A 14,357-nucleotide genomic window follows, 5' to 3' on the forward strand; every position below is an offset into this window, starting at 1 on the left:
ATAATGTTTGTGGCAAAATCCCATAGGGGAAGTTTCCCTTCAGTTTTCCTTTAGTAAGAGTCTTACAATGCAGCGTTTGTTCTATTACTATGAGATCCCTATTCTTACTGCAAACAGAACAATAAAGTTTATTAATAGCTATTACTCATTTTCTATAGTAGTTGTGAAGAGGCAAAGTGCTGTTTGCCAAATGTAAGACACTGGAGCAGCACTAATAATAGTCTATATCAATGCAGAGCTAATGTCAAATACTACAAAGAATGGACTTCATGGGTGATAAGTGGTAGGTGGTCTTTGAAATTTCCTCATATAGAAAAGGGCTTGGCTTGTTCATTAAAAAAGCCCAGCAATTTCAAACGACAGTAACAAAGCAGTCACCACACAAATAAATTCCCAGTAATTATGTGATTTAGAGCCAAGAAGGATTAGGGGGCTTCATTATTCCCTCGTTTTATATTCTGAAGAGAAAAATAATATTTTTCTCTAATCAAGAGATTTAAGAAGCCTTTTAAAGCTTTAATATAACCAGCAAATTTAGCTGTACAGTAGGTAAGAACTGTAGCATGCACTAATTTAGCTGACATCAAAAGCAGTTAACTCTGTCATCTGTATCAGTGAGAGAATGACTAACCAGTCCAGAACAAAAATGTCTTTCACATATTCAGATGACATGCTAGCTGAAAACAACACATCATAAAGCAATGCTTGGCTTTAAACATGATAACAGCTAATGAAAAATACAGCAGTAAATTAGAAAAAATATTATTTTTCTACTTAGAAACAAGCTATTCCACTATTAAAAAATTCTGCAATTAAACACCCAACTTGTGGACTAGTAGCTTAAGTATTTTGATACTGGCAAGCAGGCTTAATGCTTAAAGGCTATGTTTATACCACACTGTACACTTGCATGCATGATAAGATTCAGCAAGTGAGCATCAGAATTAGAAAAATTTTAATACAAAAACAGGCAAAGAATATTAACTAATATTCACATGAAGAGTCACATTAAGCTAATGGGACTGGTAACTCAAGAAAATTGCCCCACGGAAAATTGAGTGCTACTAGAATTTGACCATCTCAATAAACAGGAAAAGTACATGTTAGAGTATAAATTTAAACAACAAAATGCTTTATAAGAATGCATGATATGAATAGCATATTATAAGAGAGCTCATGTCTGGTGATATTTTTGGTATCTAAATCTTCATAACTAAAATACTCTCAAGCAGCAACTTAAAAAGATCTGATAAATTTAATAAAAAGTATATTTGCTACAGTAAATTAATCAAAACTGAGTTTTTCCAATCTAATGACAGGTTCTACCATTGTTATGTTTTCTATCTCACACAAAGAAATGTGTGGTCAAATATGATCATTGTCCTGGAGCAATCTGGATTTTTTTCTTCCCTGCACAAGCAGCCTTTTTCTCCAGAGCAAGACAGTTAAAAATAAAATAAAAGATCATTTTTCACTAATTTCAATTACTTTAATAATAATTCACCACCTCAGTCACATTTTGTCCATCTGGATTAACTATTTGGGAGTTTTAGTAACCTTCTAGTTGAGTAAACATTCCATACCAATCTCCTTAACAGGCAGTTAGATATAGCTACGTCACTACTGAACTACTTGCAGTAATAACTAGGTTGATCCCTTGAGAGACTATTTCTTTAGGCCCCACTTCTTGAAAGAATAACTAGGTACTAAGCCTCCTCCTTATTAAAGGTCCTCTTAAGCATTTGCTTAACATTTTGCACATTCTAAAGTCCCACTGACACTTACAAAACTTATGTATTCGCTTAAGTCAAAAAAATCTGTTTCAATACAGTCCTAACAGAGATGTTCAAGTGAAATCCTGGCATCACTGAATTCAGTCAGGGATTCAACAATGACTCCGGCAATGCCAGAATTTTATCCAGTGTCTTCATCCCCCTATAACCATAAGGAAACTAAATATGCCAGTCAGCACGCTACTGTTTACCTTCTTATTCAGGCACGTCTACAAGCACCCTACCATCAAATGATTTCACTAGCAGCTTCGTGGTTCTCATTTTCTAGCCTGCTCACTGACCTCCATTTGCCGACAGAGGCAAAAAGGTCAGAATCATCATGTCTACAGTACCTGTAATCCTACGTGCCATAAATACAGATGGAAAGGCTGACTTCACTGCTGCTTACCACTGCTATCAATGGTACCAGAATTTTACCTGTAATGTATTTCCCTTTGGGGTTTAAAAAAGAAGTTTTTCTGAGCAGAAGAATTAAATTAAATTAAGGGATATGAAAAAATGAGAAACTAAGGGAAAGTTCTATCAACCTCACGTTAAATATTTTAAAAATGGTTACTTAATTTAATTTACTTTAAAATCTAATTAAAATATAAAAGCCTAAAATTTAATTACATATAAACAACACAGAATTATGAAATTCATAGTTAGACACTTTAGTTTACCTTTTCAGAAACTGTAATACTACATTACATCACATATTGGAGCATTATTCTAATGGAATGATGTGTCATAACTGATTATATTTCCCTCCAGTGTGGTAACAACATAATGGAAATACGTGGATATGTGCATCTTACCTCTATAATCATTACAAATGAGGTGAAAATCTCAAGTGTTATGTAAAGAAATAAATATCAACAGAACAAAAATACTTGTCTCAAGGAAAACAGACTAATCAAAGTGATTCCCTGAAATATGCTCTCCAAAAGGAATGTAAGTATGATACATCAGAGATTTTGAAAAACTTAATAGATTTAACTGAGCAAATATACTGCAATACAGAGGGACAGGGGGAGAAGGAAGGGTAAAGGGACTTTATTAATGACCTAGAGGAAGGTATGAAAGGCACCCTCATCAAGTTGGCAGGCAGCACCAAACGGGGGGGGGGGGGGGGTACAGGCAATTCTGTTTGAGGGCAGGCTGCCATTCAGAGAGACCTACTGGAGAAATGGTCCAACAGGTACCCCATGAAATTCATCATGGAAAAATGTAAACAGCTGCACCTGGGACTAAATTAYCTTGCAATAGCAGCTCTGCCAAAAGGGCCCCGGGAGTCCTGGTAAACAGCCAGCCATGAGCCAGCAGGGTGCCCTGGCAGTGATGAAGGCTAACAGCATATACTGCACTGTATCAACAGGAGTGTAGCCAGTAGATCCAGGGAAGCAAGCATCCCCCTTTATCTGGTAATTGTTAGAACACATCTGGAATGGCATGCCCAGCACTGAGCTTCCCAATGCAGGAAAGATGTTGATAGAMTGGGGCAACTTCAGCAGAAGTTGCCAAGATGGTCAGGGGGCTGGAGCACTTGTCCTGTGAGGAGTGGCTGAGGCAACTGAGCTTGCTCAGCCTGCAGAACTGGCTTTTGGGAAACCTAACAGCAGCCTGCCAATATCTACAGGGAGGTTGCCATGAAGATTAAGCCAGAATATCCTAACCATCAGGCTGAAGCCGTTCCACACTCAAAAAGAATACAAGCTTAGTTAAACCAAAACAGCAAACAAGAGCATGTATAACTCTGTAGCCTAATAACAAGGGCTCTTCTCTGCAAAAGACAGACCTAACTCCAGTTATTCCACAAAGCAGTTGTATATTTTGCATAGGACTGCACTGCTTAGCAGTACTACAGGGATTGTAGGTAGGAAGGCTATACAGTGAGACTAGCCTTGTGTTCTACTCTACTCCTTACATACCAACAGGAAGAAAAAAGAGCACTTTCTGTTATGAAGATTCTGGGTAATGGATTCATAAAAAAAGCATGTAAAAAGCTTCTAAAGAATGAAAACTAAAACCCTTTCTGCTTTGTAAAGCACACTGTCCACATATATGTGCAAATACAAGCTTTCCTTGGTAAAATTGTTCCTATACATGTTATTTTTACTATTGATTTGGGATTCAATTCAGTGTACCGGTCAACAGAAGACACACAAAACAGATCTTACTGACTTCAGTGCATTAATGTTTGCAAAAGAAGGTTTAACATTGCTTATATGCATTGAGGTATCTGGGCTTCTGCAAGCTTTAGAGATAACTATTTCTTCTATTCATAAGTTTCAGTACAATTTCCCCTTAATCACAAGCACTAGGACATTTCAGCATTGCAGGTGTAATTCTATTTAATCCAACTATGCTTTTTAAATAAGCCTTTTCCATATTTAAGAGATGATGTCTAAAAATGAGGGGCAGGGAAAGGATGCTTTTTAAAAAAAATAGAAATGCTGTGATGGTAACATTTCTTAAGCTAAAAGCCAGTAAGGAACTAGATTGTTAGAAACATTTTTGTTTTACCTAATACAGTGTCCACAACACACAGGACAACTGTTTCTTTGAAAAATCAAAGGTGCTGGAAATAGGCCATTAATGACACTCCTAATCTCTAGAGAATAGGGAGACACTTAAGTCTGTCTTTCCCTTTTCTTGTCTCTCAGTTCCAGCTGCTGGGTAAGTCCCATCAGAGGGCAAGGATCAGAGAGCTTCAGAAAAATAGCTGTCCAGAATTAAAGGACAAAACAAATCACCTCAAAATACTTGATCCTCTTGAAGCTGACTGCTAGGCCATTTATAGGAGTTAAACAGAGATTCTCTGTTCATAGCAGAAGTAGACTTTGCCCAGCATACCTACACTGATCCCCAGAGAGCATCCTCTCCCCAGGCATGAAATACCAGCAAAGCTCCTCCTGCAGGCTTTGGGAAGCAGCCGCCGCTGCTGCTCTCCTCTTCACTTTGAGGTTGGGAGCAGATCTGAGTCACAGATCTGGGTGCACCAACCATATCTGTCAGACTCTGACTGATTCTCCATACTGTTGTGAAGATGTGGAGCTCCCTTTCACTACCTGCCTCCATTTCCCTCATGCAAATCATGCACGGATTTGTCACCTAACTCACTCAAGGATACCTGCCATGAGAAGGAGTTTATGACCCATCATTCAGTGCCCTTCCTTTTTCCTCTGAAATTACCTCCAAATGACAGATTATAAGATAGCAATTTGCTTTTATTACTAGCATATAATYAGAGAACTAAATTCACAGGAAGGAGAAATTCAGGGAGAAATTCTGTTATCTCAAATTTCAGACCATCAGTCAAATTATCCRGAAACATCATAGTAAAAGAGCACAACAATATCAAAAAAGAAAACCAGAGACTTCCACAAGAGTTTGTTACAGTGCAAGTCCTTAAACTTAAAAATGTATCTACTTCTGAGGTCAGAAACAAGAATGTCTTCCTGAATATGTATGACTGCAGCACAGCTACAGTTAAGCAATYATGTTTGTGTTCGTTTGTGCCACACATTGGCTATTTGGGAATCTAAGACGACAATCTTCCTGAATCAAATGTTGACAGAAACACCTATTTCTAATCTTATTTAAATTTCCTTAATGCTCTTTCACACAGAATCATAGAATGGTTGAGGCTGGAAGGCACCTGTAAAGACCATCTAGTTCAACCCCCCTGCTCAAGCAGGATCACTGGGAGCAGATTGCCCAGGACCATGTCCAGATGGCTTTTGAATATCTCCAAGCATGGAGACTCCACAACCTCTCTGGGCAACCTGCTCCAGTGCAGAGTCACCCTCACAGTAAAGAAGTTTTTCCTTATGTTCAGATGGAACTTCCTGTGTTTCAGTTTGTGCCCGTTGCCTTGCGTCCTGTCACTGGCCACCACCAAAAAGAGTCTGGCGCCATCCTCTTTACACCCTCCCTTCAGATATTTGTATACACTGACAAGATCCCCCCTCAGTCTTCTCTCCTCCAGGCTAAACAGGCCCAGCTCTCTCAGCTTTTTCTCATACAAGAGACRCTCCAGTCCCTTAATCATCTTAGTGGCCCTTCACTTGGACTCACTCCAGTAGCTCCGCATCTCTCTGTATCCCTGTGTGAGGGAGCCCAGAACTGGACCCAGCACTCCAGATGCGGCCGAACCAAGGCGAAGTTGAGGGGAAGGACACCTCCCTCGACCTGCTGGCAATGCTCTGCCTAATGCAGCCCAGGATACCATTGGCCTTCTTGGCCACAAGGGCACATTGATGGCTCATGGTTAACTTGTTGTCCACCAGGACCCCCAGGTCCTTCTCTGCAGAGCTGCTTTCCAGCAGGTCATCCTCCAGCCTGTACTGGTACCTGGAGTTATTCCTCCTCAGGTGCAGGACTCTGGACTTCCTTTTACCGAAGTTCATGAGGTTCCTCTTTGTCCCTTTCTCCAGCCTGTTGAGGTCCCTCTGGATGGCAGCACAGTCCTATGGTGTATCAGCCACTCATCCCAAATACCATGAGGCTTTCAACAGCTTACTCCTCTTGATATATTTAATAAGTTAACTCTCAAAATGATTTATTCAATATAAAATGAGAATCCTGAATAAAGAAAGTACACAAGCTCAGCTGAGACAGTGAGAAGCACAGGTGAAAACAGACTTTTAAATACTTCCCCCCCCCCCCTTAAGGACAGATCTGAAAATCTGTTTTCCCTGTTAAAAATCTGTCCAGCATTCCTCACCACAAACTAAAAGTAGGCAATTGGATGCAAGTTAGATGCAAATGTCATCAAATGTCTAAGCCAGAAAAAAGAGGATGGTAAACAGGCTAATTTTTAATTGTTATTCATCATTCCAAGATTACTGTATATGGTCATAGTAATCTCTTGTGCTTGCACACACACATAGCATCAGTGCAGTCTTCTTTTCCTGAAAAGAATCTGAAAGGAAGGGAAAAAACCTTATATAGTCCTTCTTGATAGACGCATGCAACCCTGATTGCCAGTGACAGAAAATTTCAAGAACAGTGAAGGGTGATAAAAAGAAGTATCAGGATGAGAAAGAAACAGATAGAGGAGAGATTTTATTTTCATTTGACCCATTTTATACTGCATGTTTGCAGCATGCACAGCATGTTAGAGAATATGACTAGCCTGCAGCAAAATTCTAATCCATAATTTGAAACAATTCACTTAAACCTTGTGTATAGAACACTTCTCATACAAGACAAGCAATCCTTTAGCAGTAACAAGGCAGGTAAACTAAATTGAATTGAAGGCAACTTCTTTCAAATCATAACCTAGATGCCATTACTGAATGTCACCAAAACATCTGTGAGATAAACCTGATGTTTGTGTGCATGTACATGTGTATGTCCAAAATTCAGCCCTCCTAGTCCATCCATTAGGAAATGGCTTTTTTTGACTTATCTCAAGCTACTACACAGCCAAGAATTAGAGTGCTAAGTGCAAGGTGGAATCTAGAATGTATAACACAGTAGCTGAAAATGGCCRGATCTTTCTCCATCACTGCATTTAGTGATTTTTATCTTGAGGTGCTTCAATTCAATTTTCTTTATTCTGGATAAAATTCTGATTCTTAAGAAATCTACCTTCCACAGTCTCCTTCCAACTGCTTTCCTGAAAAAACACAACCCTTGCTGACATTAAATCTACTTTAAACATCCATAAAATTTTAACACAATTTGTCCCCGACACACTTGTCTCCAAATTATTTCAAGACAAGATACTTGGGACTGCACAAATTTTAAGGTGGACAGAAACAGAAGCGGGGGGGGAACTGCGCTTTTACACACCCCCTGTCAAGCTTATGCTGTTCCCATGGCATGTCAAAACATCTATGATCCATGTGACCAGTATCTTCACAGAAAAACATGCACCACACTCAGTAAAGTATTTTTGATACATAAAAATGGCAGTATGCTTTTTTCATGAACAGCATCTGAGCTAAATATTACCCGAAATTATGAACTGACAAGTTTCTTYGTGGAAAACATTGTCAAAATCAGCCTCTTCATTAAGAAGTCAAAATTAGCATAAGGTTTATTATATGCTATCTATTGTTTCTCTAGTTTCCACAAGCTTAATCATCAGTATCCCACTAGAAGAGCATTTTTCCATATTGAACTAATTTGCAATTATCAGTAATGCTCTGCTAACAGTAGTACAACTTCTTCCAGTTACACTACTATTTGCTTCCAGCCTGAAAAGTTAGAGAGTAGATATCAGTCTTGAACAATTCTTTAGGCACTTAAGGTTCCAACAGTACTGGTTCTTCTCACACGCTTAAGTACCTTGATCTTACCCTTGGTAACAAAAACAAGTGTTAATTCCTTGTGAATTAGATAGGATAATGTAGACATTAAAAACTAACTTGGTATGTCACTGAACTGTTGCCCTATCTGGAAATCAGGAATTATCCTGACACACCGAGGATCTTCTTTTCATAACCGTAGTCAAGCTTATGAATAGTAATAATTTTATCATGCATTTATTAGATATATAACTGCATATTTACCAAGATGATGATATCCTGGTAATATGAAACCACAGTAACGCATTCAGCACTTGTATTTGTCATGAGRTGGAAAATAAGATGGCTAATTTTTTGACTCAGGAGATCTTCTTGACTAAATAAAATGCAAATTAGGCAGAATCTACAATAAAGTTGATATCTTTTTTTTTTTAATTACAGCCTTTTATTTATAAGTTTGAATGGACACAGCTTGACTAATTAATTAGTATCATGGATGGCAGAGTAACTGATTTTTTCTTCTAATACCTGCTTTGCTTTTGAGCTCTAGAGAAATTCTAGACAACAAGCTGAAGTATTATTCTTAACTTCTGATTGAAAGCTCTTCTATATGCTATCTCATGGAGGGAATTATGTCAGCATGTGTCATTATAAGTGACACTGGTCTGGATCTATCACATTGAAATTTTTGTTGGTATGATCAAAGGATGCCAGATGTTGGTGCAATAYTACAATCAAACCAGGCACAAGCTTTATATTTGCATTCCTTGCATCATTGTGACTTTCATGTTGTCCTTCTTTTCAGGTTTCCTCTCTCTTTTGAAATCTGCACTCCTAATTACTTTGAGACATAAAAGTAGCAATACTGGGTCAGCCCAAAGCCTTTCTAGAATAATATCCTGCCTCTGAGAGTAGCCTAAAGCAGATGCCAGGGAACAAGAAAGCATGTACGAATACTTTTTCTGAGCATCCTCCAACATGCCCACCAGCAGGTGAACCCATCACCCTCCTTCCAAAACACTTGTACCTTGTACCTGCCAAATGCTATTCTCAGCAATTGCTGCCTCAACTGAGGGTCCTTCTGCTGGCAACAGTGCACTCAGCCTTGTTATCTGGCTCATTTTACTCCACTCCATTTCCCAATCTAGTCCTGAGAGTCTTAAACAGGCTTTACCAGGCTATCATGCTATGGGAACAGATTCTGGAACAACTCTTCTCATTGTACCAGCTTAAAATTAGGCACTGGGTTATTAACGTTATAATTTGAGATACTCTCTGATACAGTCGCTAAGAACAGTCATTTAAAATCAATGAATTCATAACCTAACTTCAAAACAGTATTAAGCACTTTAAGGAAACTGGGAGTGATTTTTCATGAGACCTCACAACATGCACTATTTGCTTTCAAAAAAGCTTATAAAAATTATAAAAAACTCATCATTTCCTCTCTTGCTGGTCTGAGCCAGTCCTGCTCAGACTGTCATACAGTTTATAAGCAAAAGCTGTCATTCTGTCTCCCACTTCTAACACTGATGCTCCTATACAACACACCAAAACACATTAAAAGGACTGCAAGCCTCTGGGTAGCAGTGATTCATGAGTTTAACTATAATGGCATAAGAGAATCATAATTCAGGGATTCAGAGGGCAAGCTGTGTGAGATCTCTTAGATAACTGCAATTGATCCATAATTCACCAGCAGCCATAGGAAATTCTACTATCTACATGGCCTTGAGAGCAAGAAATCAAATCAGCTATACCTAAACAGATTTTTCAACCTACAAACAAACAAACCCCATTTCTGAACTAATTTAATTATTTCTGGCAGTGATTGTTAGCTACATAATAAGTGAATGAAATATTTGGGCAAATAATAAATATCAGCAGCTGACATTTTTTCCTATTGTTTAAAAAAAAACACCCTTAATCTGCCTAGATACTAGTTTCAATTTTCTTACGAGATAAGAAAATGTTATAAATATTTTTTAAAGAGTACCAAACACGTTTCCTGCAAGTGAGACACCACACCTAACTTTGCAGGCCCATAATACTTTCTTCCGTCATCTGTTACAACTACCTGACACAGCAATCTCATTAGTGTTTGTGTCACAGTTCAGTTTCATTTGACACCTGCAGAGTAATACTCAGTTTCCATGGCATAATAATTGCCAGAGGAGGAAAACATTGCTACTGTTTGAAACTCTGCTTGCAAGGACCAGCAGGCCAAGAGTCACTGACCTCAGGGGACTGCCTGATAAAAACTGCAGATTTCTATTTCAACTCTGTAGGTCAGAAGTTCAGTTCAAGCTCTGAAGGAGAATTTAAACCAAGGGGGTTGTTAGCAGCTCAAATCGTTTTTAACAGTTCATCTGCCTTCTCCTCCTTATTTATGCTTCATTTCTTCTTTGAATAATAGACACCTATAATGGCAAACTATTATAAACCATAAAGTCTTCTTGTTATGGCTAGCTTCAAGCAGAAAACAAAATTAAAATCTCATCCAAATAAGCACTGATAATATCAGAGCCACTGTTTTTAATGACTAAAAAATTTTACTCATCTCACAAAACAGTTGGAGACTCTAACCAGGGGATGCACCATTGTGCTAGGCTCTGTGCTAGCACAATATAAGAGAAGTCTCTGCACTGGAAAGCTGGGAAGTCTAAATCAGTTAAGGTAATGTTTCGAGAACGCTGGGGCACATCCTCCCATAGAGCAGAGGAACAAGAGCAGAGTGAAACAAGGGAGGAGAGAAGTCAAGTGAATCCCCTGTTTTACACAGGCTAAACAGCAAGCAGAATCCATTTTAGAGACAGTTTTCAGGAAAAATACTTTAGTAAATACTGATTTAAAAGTAATTGTAAGACTCAAAACTGTGACTTTTTTCTGAAGTATCACGTGTAAATTCTTTAAAAACAAAGGAGATACGGAACTTCATCTTGAATTATAAGCAATTACCACTTTTCATAGTATTTTTATTGTGTTAAAGATTTTCTTTGCTGCATGACTGCATATTAAAATGTTGTATCCACAGCTTTCCTCATAGAGTAACTAATCAAGCATTTCTTTTCCTTCTCTGGATGAATATCCAGTGGAAATGTGCTTTCTGGACCAAGACTGAAAAATTAATCATCTGTAATAAGTATCTGGAAAAAATAATTGCCAGCTTAGTGAAGCTAAGTGGGCTGAGTCTAATTCTAATAATTAAGAGGATGAAAATACTGCAAGGGATGCAGCAGCATTAAAAAAGTAACGATCAAAAAGTTCATTTAGAAAGTGGACAAGTTGAATCATGGAGAGATAGAGAGTGAGAGAGAGCACAAGAACATGCAAGCAAGCATGAAAACACACATGTTTTTACATTCACTGCCATGTATCAGTAATAAATYGTTAAAAAAGTAATAATGACTGACCTCCACATTCTAGTGAAACTGTGCATCATGCTTACACAGCAAGGAAGAGCTGGAGGTTTCAGTCCGTCCATTTTAAGGAGGAGGCCAGGAACACCATACAGAACCAGGTATTTCACATAAAAAAATTGTACTTGAGCTAAAGCCAGGCCACCTAAAAAAAGCAGAACAAATTCTTATCTTAAACAACTTCTGAAATACTTTTAAAAACTGTTAATAATGCTTGCTTCTAAATATCCATTGTCCAAAGAACTAAAGACGACCTTATCGCTTGATGGGATATAAAATACCCAAATTTTGTAACAGCTATAGAATATGGGAACACATACAATTCTGACTTTAGGCACGCATACAAAATAGTAGCGTCTTTCTAGTACAAAGGCATAAGTAAGCACGTGTAGTTACACTTTCAAAAGCTCTGTTTGGACTGTGGGTATTGACTACTACGAAAAGCAAACATTGACTTACGTTGAGCTAAAAATCAGAATGTGTTGATAGACGGGATGAACATTTACCACAGGGACATTACATTTTCATATTTGCCAAAAAAACCTAAGTCAATACTTGGCATGTACAGCATTATTATATACACTCTTCACTTATTCCTCCAGAACAGGTATAAATGATGGTTATTTTTGCAGCTTATCCTGATAGCTTCACAAAGAGCCCACATAATCTCAGATTACTTATGTGCCCTAGAACAGTTTACATTGCCACAAGACTCTCAACATGATCCCTCCTGACCCAGCCAGGGCCTGGAAGACTGGAACTCCACTCAGCATAACATTTAAGACATGTTTCAACTTTAAACTCACAGGAGAAAGGCCTCCTTAAAGTGCTTTACCTCCTGATTTCCAAGAGAAATTTTGGCAGTGTGTTTGCCCACAACTTAAGCCCAGAATATGGCAAAAAATGCAGCAATCTTACACAGGTGTGAGATGAAAAAAATCATACTGGCTGGTCTCACAAAGCTGTTACTCATGTGAGTATAACTTAGAACAGAAAACTTAGGCTTGACAATAACTAAAGTTCAGGTACCCTGAAACTCTGCCTGACAACTGCCAATGTTGACAGCTCATGATTTCATGCTGAGCCTCATGATGCTCGGTCTGTTTTCTCAGGGGTCCAGAAGGTTGTAACAGTGACAAGAGAATCCTGACTTTCATTAAAAAAAAAATAAAATAAAAAAAATAAAAAAAGTAGCAAATTTCACAGTAATGGAGGAAAACTTAAAAAAAAAATCTTTTTTTTTTTWAAATCAGTGTCCTCAGAAAGCCCAAAGCCCAAATAAAACCCAAATATCATTCTTATGTCCTCATACTTCAGGATTTGGTGGTGGGGATGGAGGGTACAGGGAGAAAAAGATTCTTTTAACAATTCTGAGTGCTTAATATTGTACGTAAAGCAAAATGGTACATATTGATATTCCAGATGTCTGCAGAATAAAATGTATTTGACCAATAATCATACAAAACAAAATTCAATAAAAAGCTGAGGCCTACATCTTTACTGAAATTGCTGAGAATTCATTCTTTCTGGAAGTTCCATTGAACTTGGTAAGATTTTTCCTCTGATTGCAGCTTATATTGGTAAAATCTAATCCCAAAGGAGGAAAACTGAAAATATTACAAATTGGAAGAGTAAAAAATTATAATGCCACTGCTATATTTCCTTCCTTTTCAGCGTACTGCTTTCCCTCACTGAAGTTAACCATCTTGTGGTTTGATTGGAGTAATTTATATATTTATTGTAATTTGAAAATCTTCCAGATGACTTTCCTTAGAGACTAAACTTTCAGTCTGATTCCTGCATTCTGTGAATGTACATCTGCGCTTTTTTTTCCCCTTCTTCTTCAATGCATCCCTTTTGCATTCTGCTGACTAACGGGCATACTGTGGATGACAACCAAAAGTTAAACATTAAAAATTCATCTAAYATATAACAATCTAGGGTGAAATTCTGGCACTGACAATGTAAAGTGCAAAACTCCTGCTGGCTTACACATGGCCAGCATTTTGCTGCTGCAATCCAACATTTTTCGTTTTAATATCATCAGCCAGGTTTATGAAACAAGAAATCATTGTGCTATAAAAGATAAAAGCTGATACCTAGACATGAAGCTTATGACTGCATCCTACTGGGATGCAGTCATCTAGTATTCAATAATATTTTTCCCCAGAGGAAAACAAACAATCAAAATCACAATTTGGATACTAGCCAATTAGCTACACATTAGATTACTGCTAAATCAACTACACAGCCAACTTTCTGGTTTAATTCCCATCTCATTCAATTTCTCATTTCTTTTCTGACAAATTTCATTGGAAAGCTGAATGCTAACACCCACACAAACAGATTATGAAGATCACAGCTGTCTGTGCATTGGTAAAATTCAAAATCTTTTGGTTGTGCATGATGGAAAAAGATGTTTAGGGACTGAGACTACCACTCTCATGAGACAAGATAATCAATATATTTCATTTTAAAAATGAAAGATTTAGGTTTTTCAAATATAAAGTTATAATATGCAAGTTTCAGGAAAAAAAGGATTTTCACTATCTCTAATAACTAATGTATATCTAAGTTGTTATTATTAACAAGTAGTCAGCTCAACAGTATTGGTATCTTAAATATAGACATCACATCGCTGATCATTACCTGGTACTCTCTGCCTAATCTGTATGAGGCAATTCTAATGCTTGCAAAGTCAGCGATGTCAAGGTCCCTCAACATGTGTATGACGTTCTAATTGGTCTTCAACTCATCCCAACTGTGTGGGCATGCCAGGCCACCCACCAAAAATCTTGGGGCAAGATTCACAGCTGTAAAACAGCTGGTCTGAACTGGCAACACAGAAGGGCTATAAACCTTCTTTGAATACCTGAAATACTCCAGCTGCTTTATAATTGCTCCAT

At 37.8% G+C, this 14,357-nt stretch overlaps 1 protein-coding gene across 2 annotated transcripts in view; it reads right to left on the minus strand.

The window, feature by feature from the left end:
- The window catches only part of HHAT (hedgehog acyltransferase), a 116,955-nt gene that overhangs the window by 63,834 nt on the left and 38,764 nt on the right, over window positions 1–14,357 (minus strand). For both annotated transcript variants that reach the window (XM_026072404.1, XM_026072405.1), the window contains one exon: window positions 11,446–11,596. In XM_026072404.1, the coding sequence (XP_025928189.1) occupies window positions 11,446–11,596 (151 nt within the window). The remainder of the gene's footprint in view (window positions 1–11,445; window positions 11,597–14,357) is intronic.

The sequence above is a fragment of the Apteryx rowi genome, unplaced genomic scaffold (assembly GCF_003343035.1).
Source record: "Apteryx rowi isolate R43461 unplaced genomic scaffold, aptRow1 scaffold_34, whole genome shotgun sequence".
Classification (NCBI taxonomy): domain Eukaryota; kingdom Metazoa; phylum Chordata; class Aves; order Apterygiformes; family Apterygidae; genus Apteryx; species Apteryx rowi.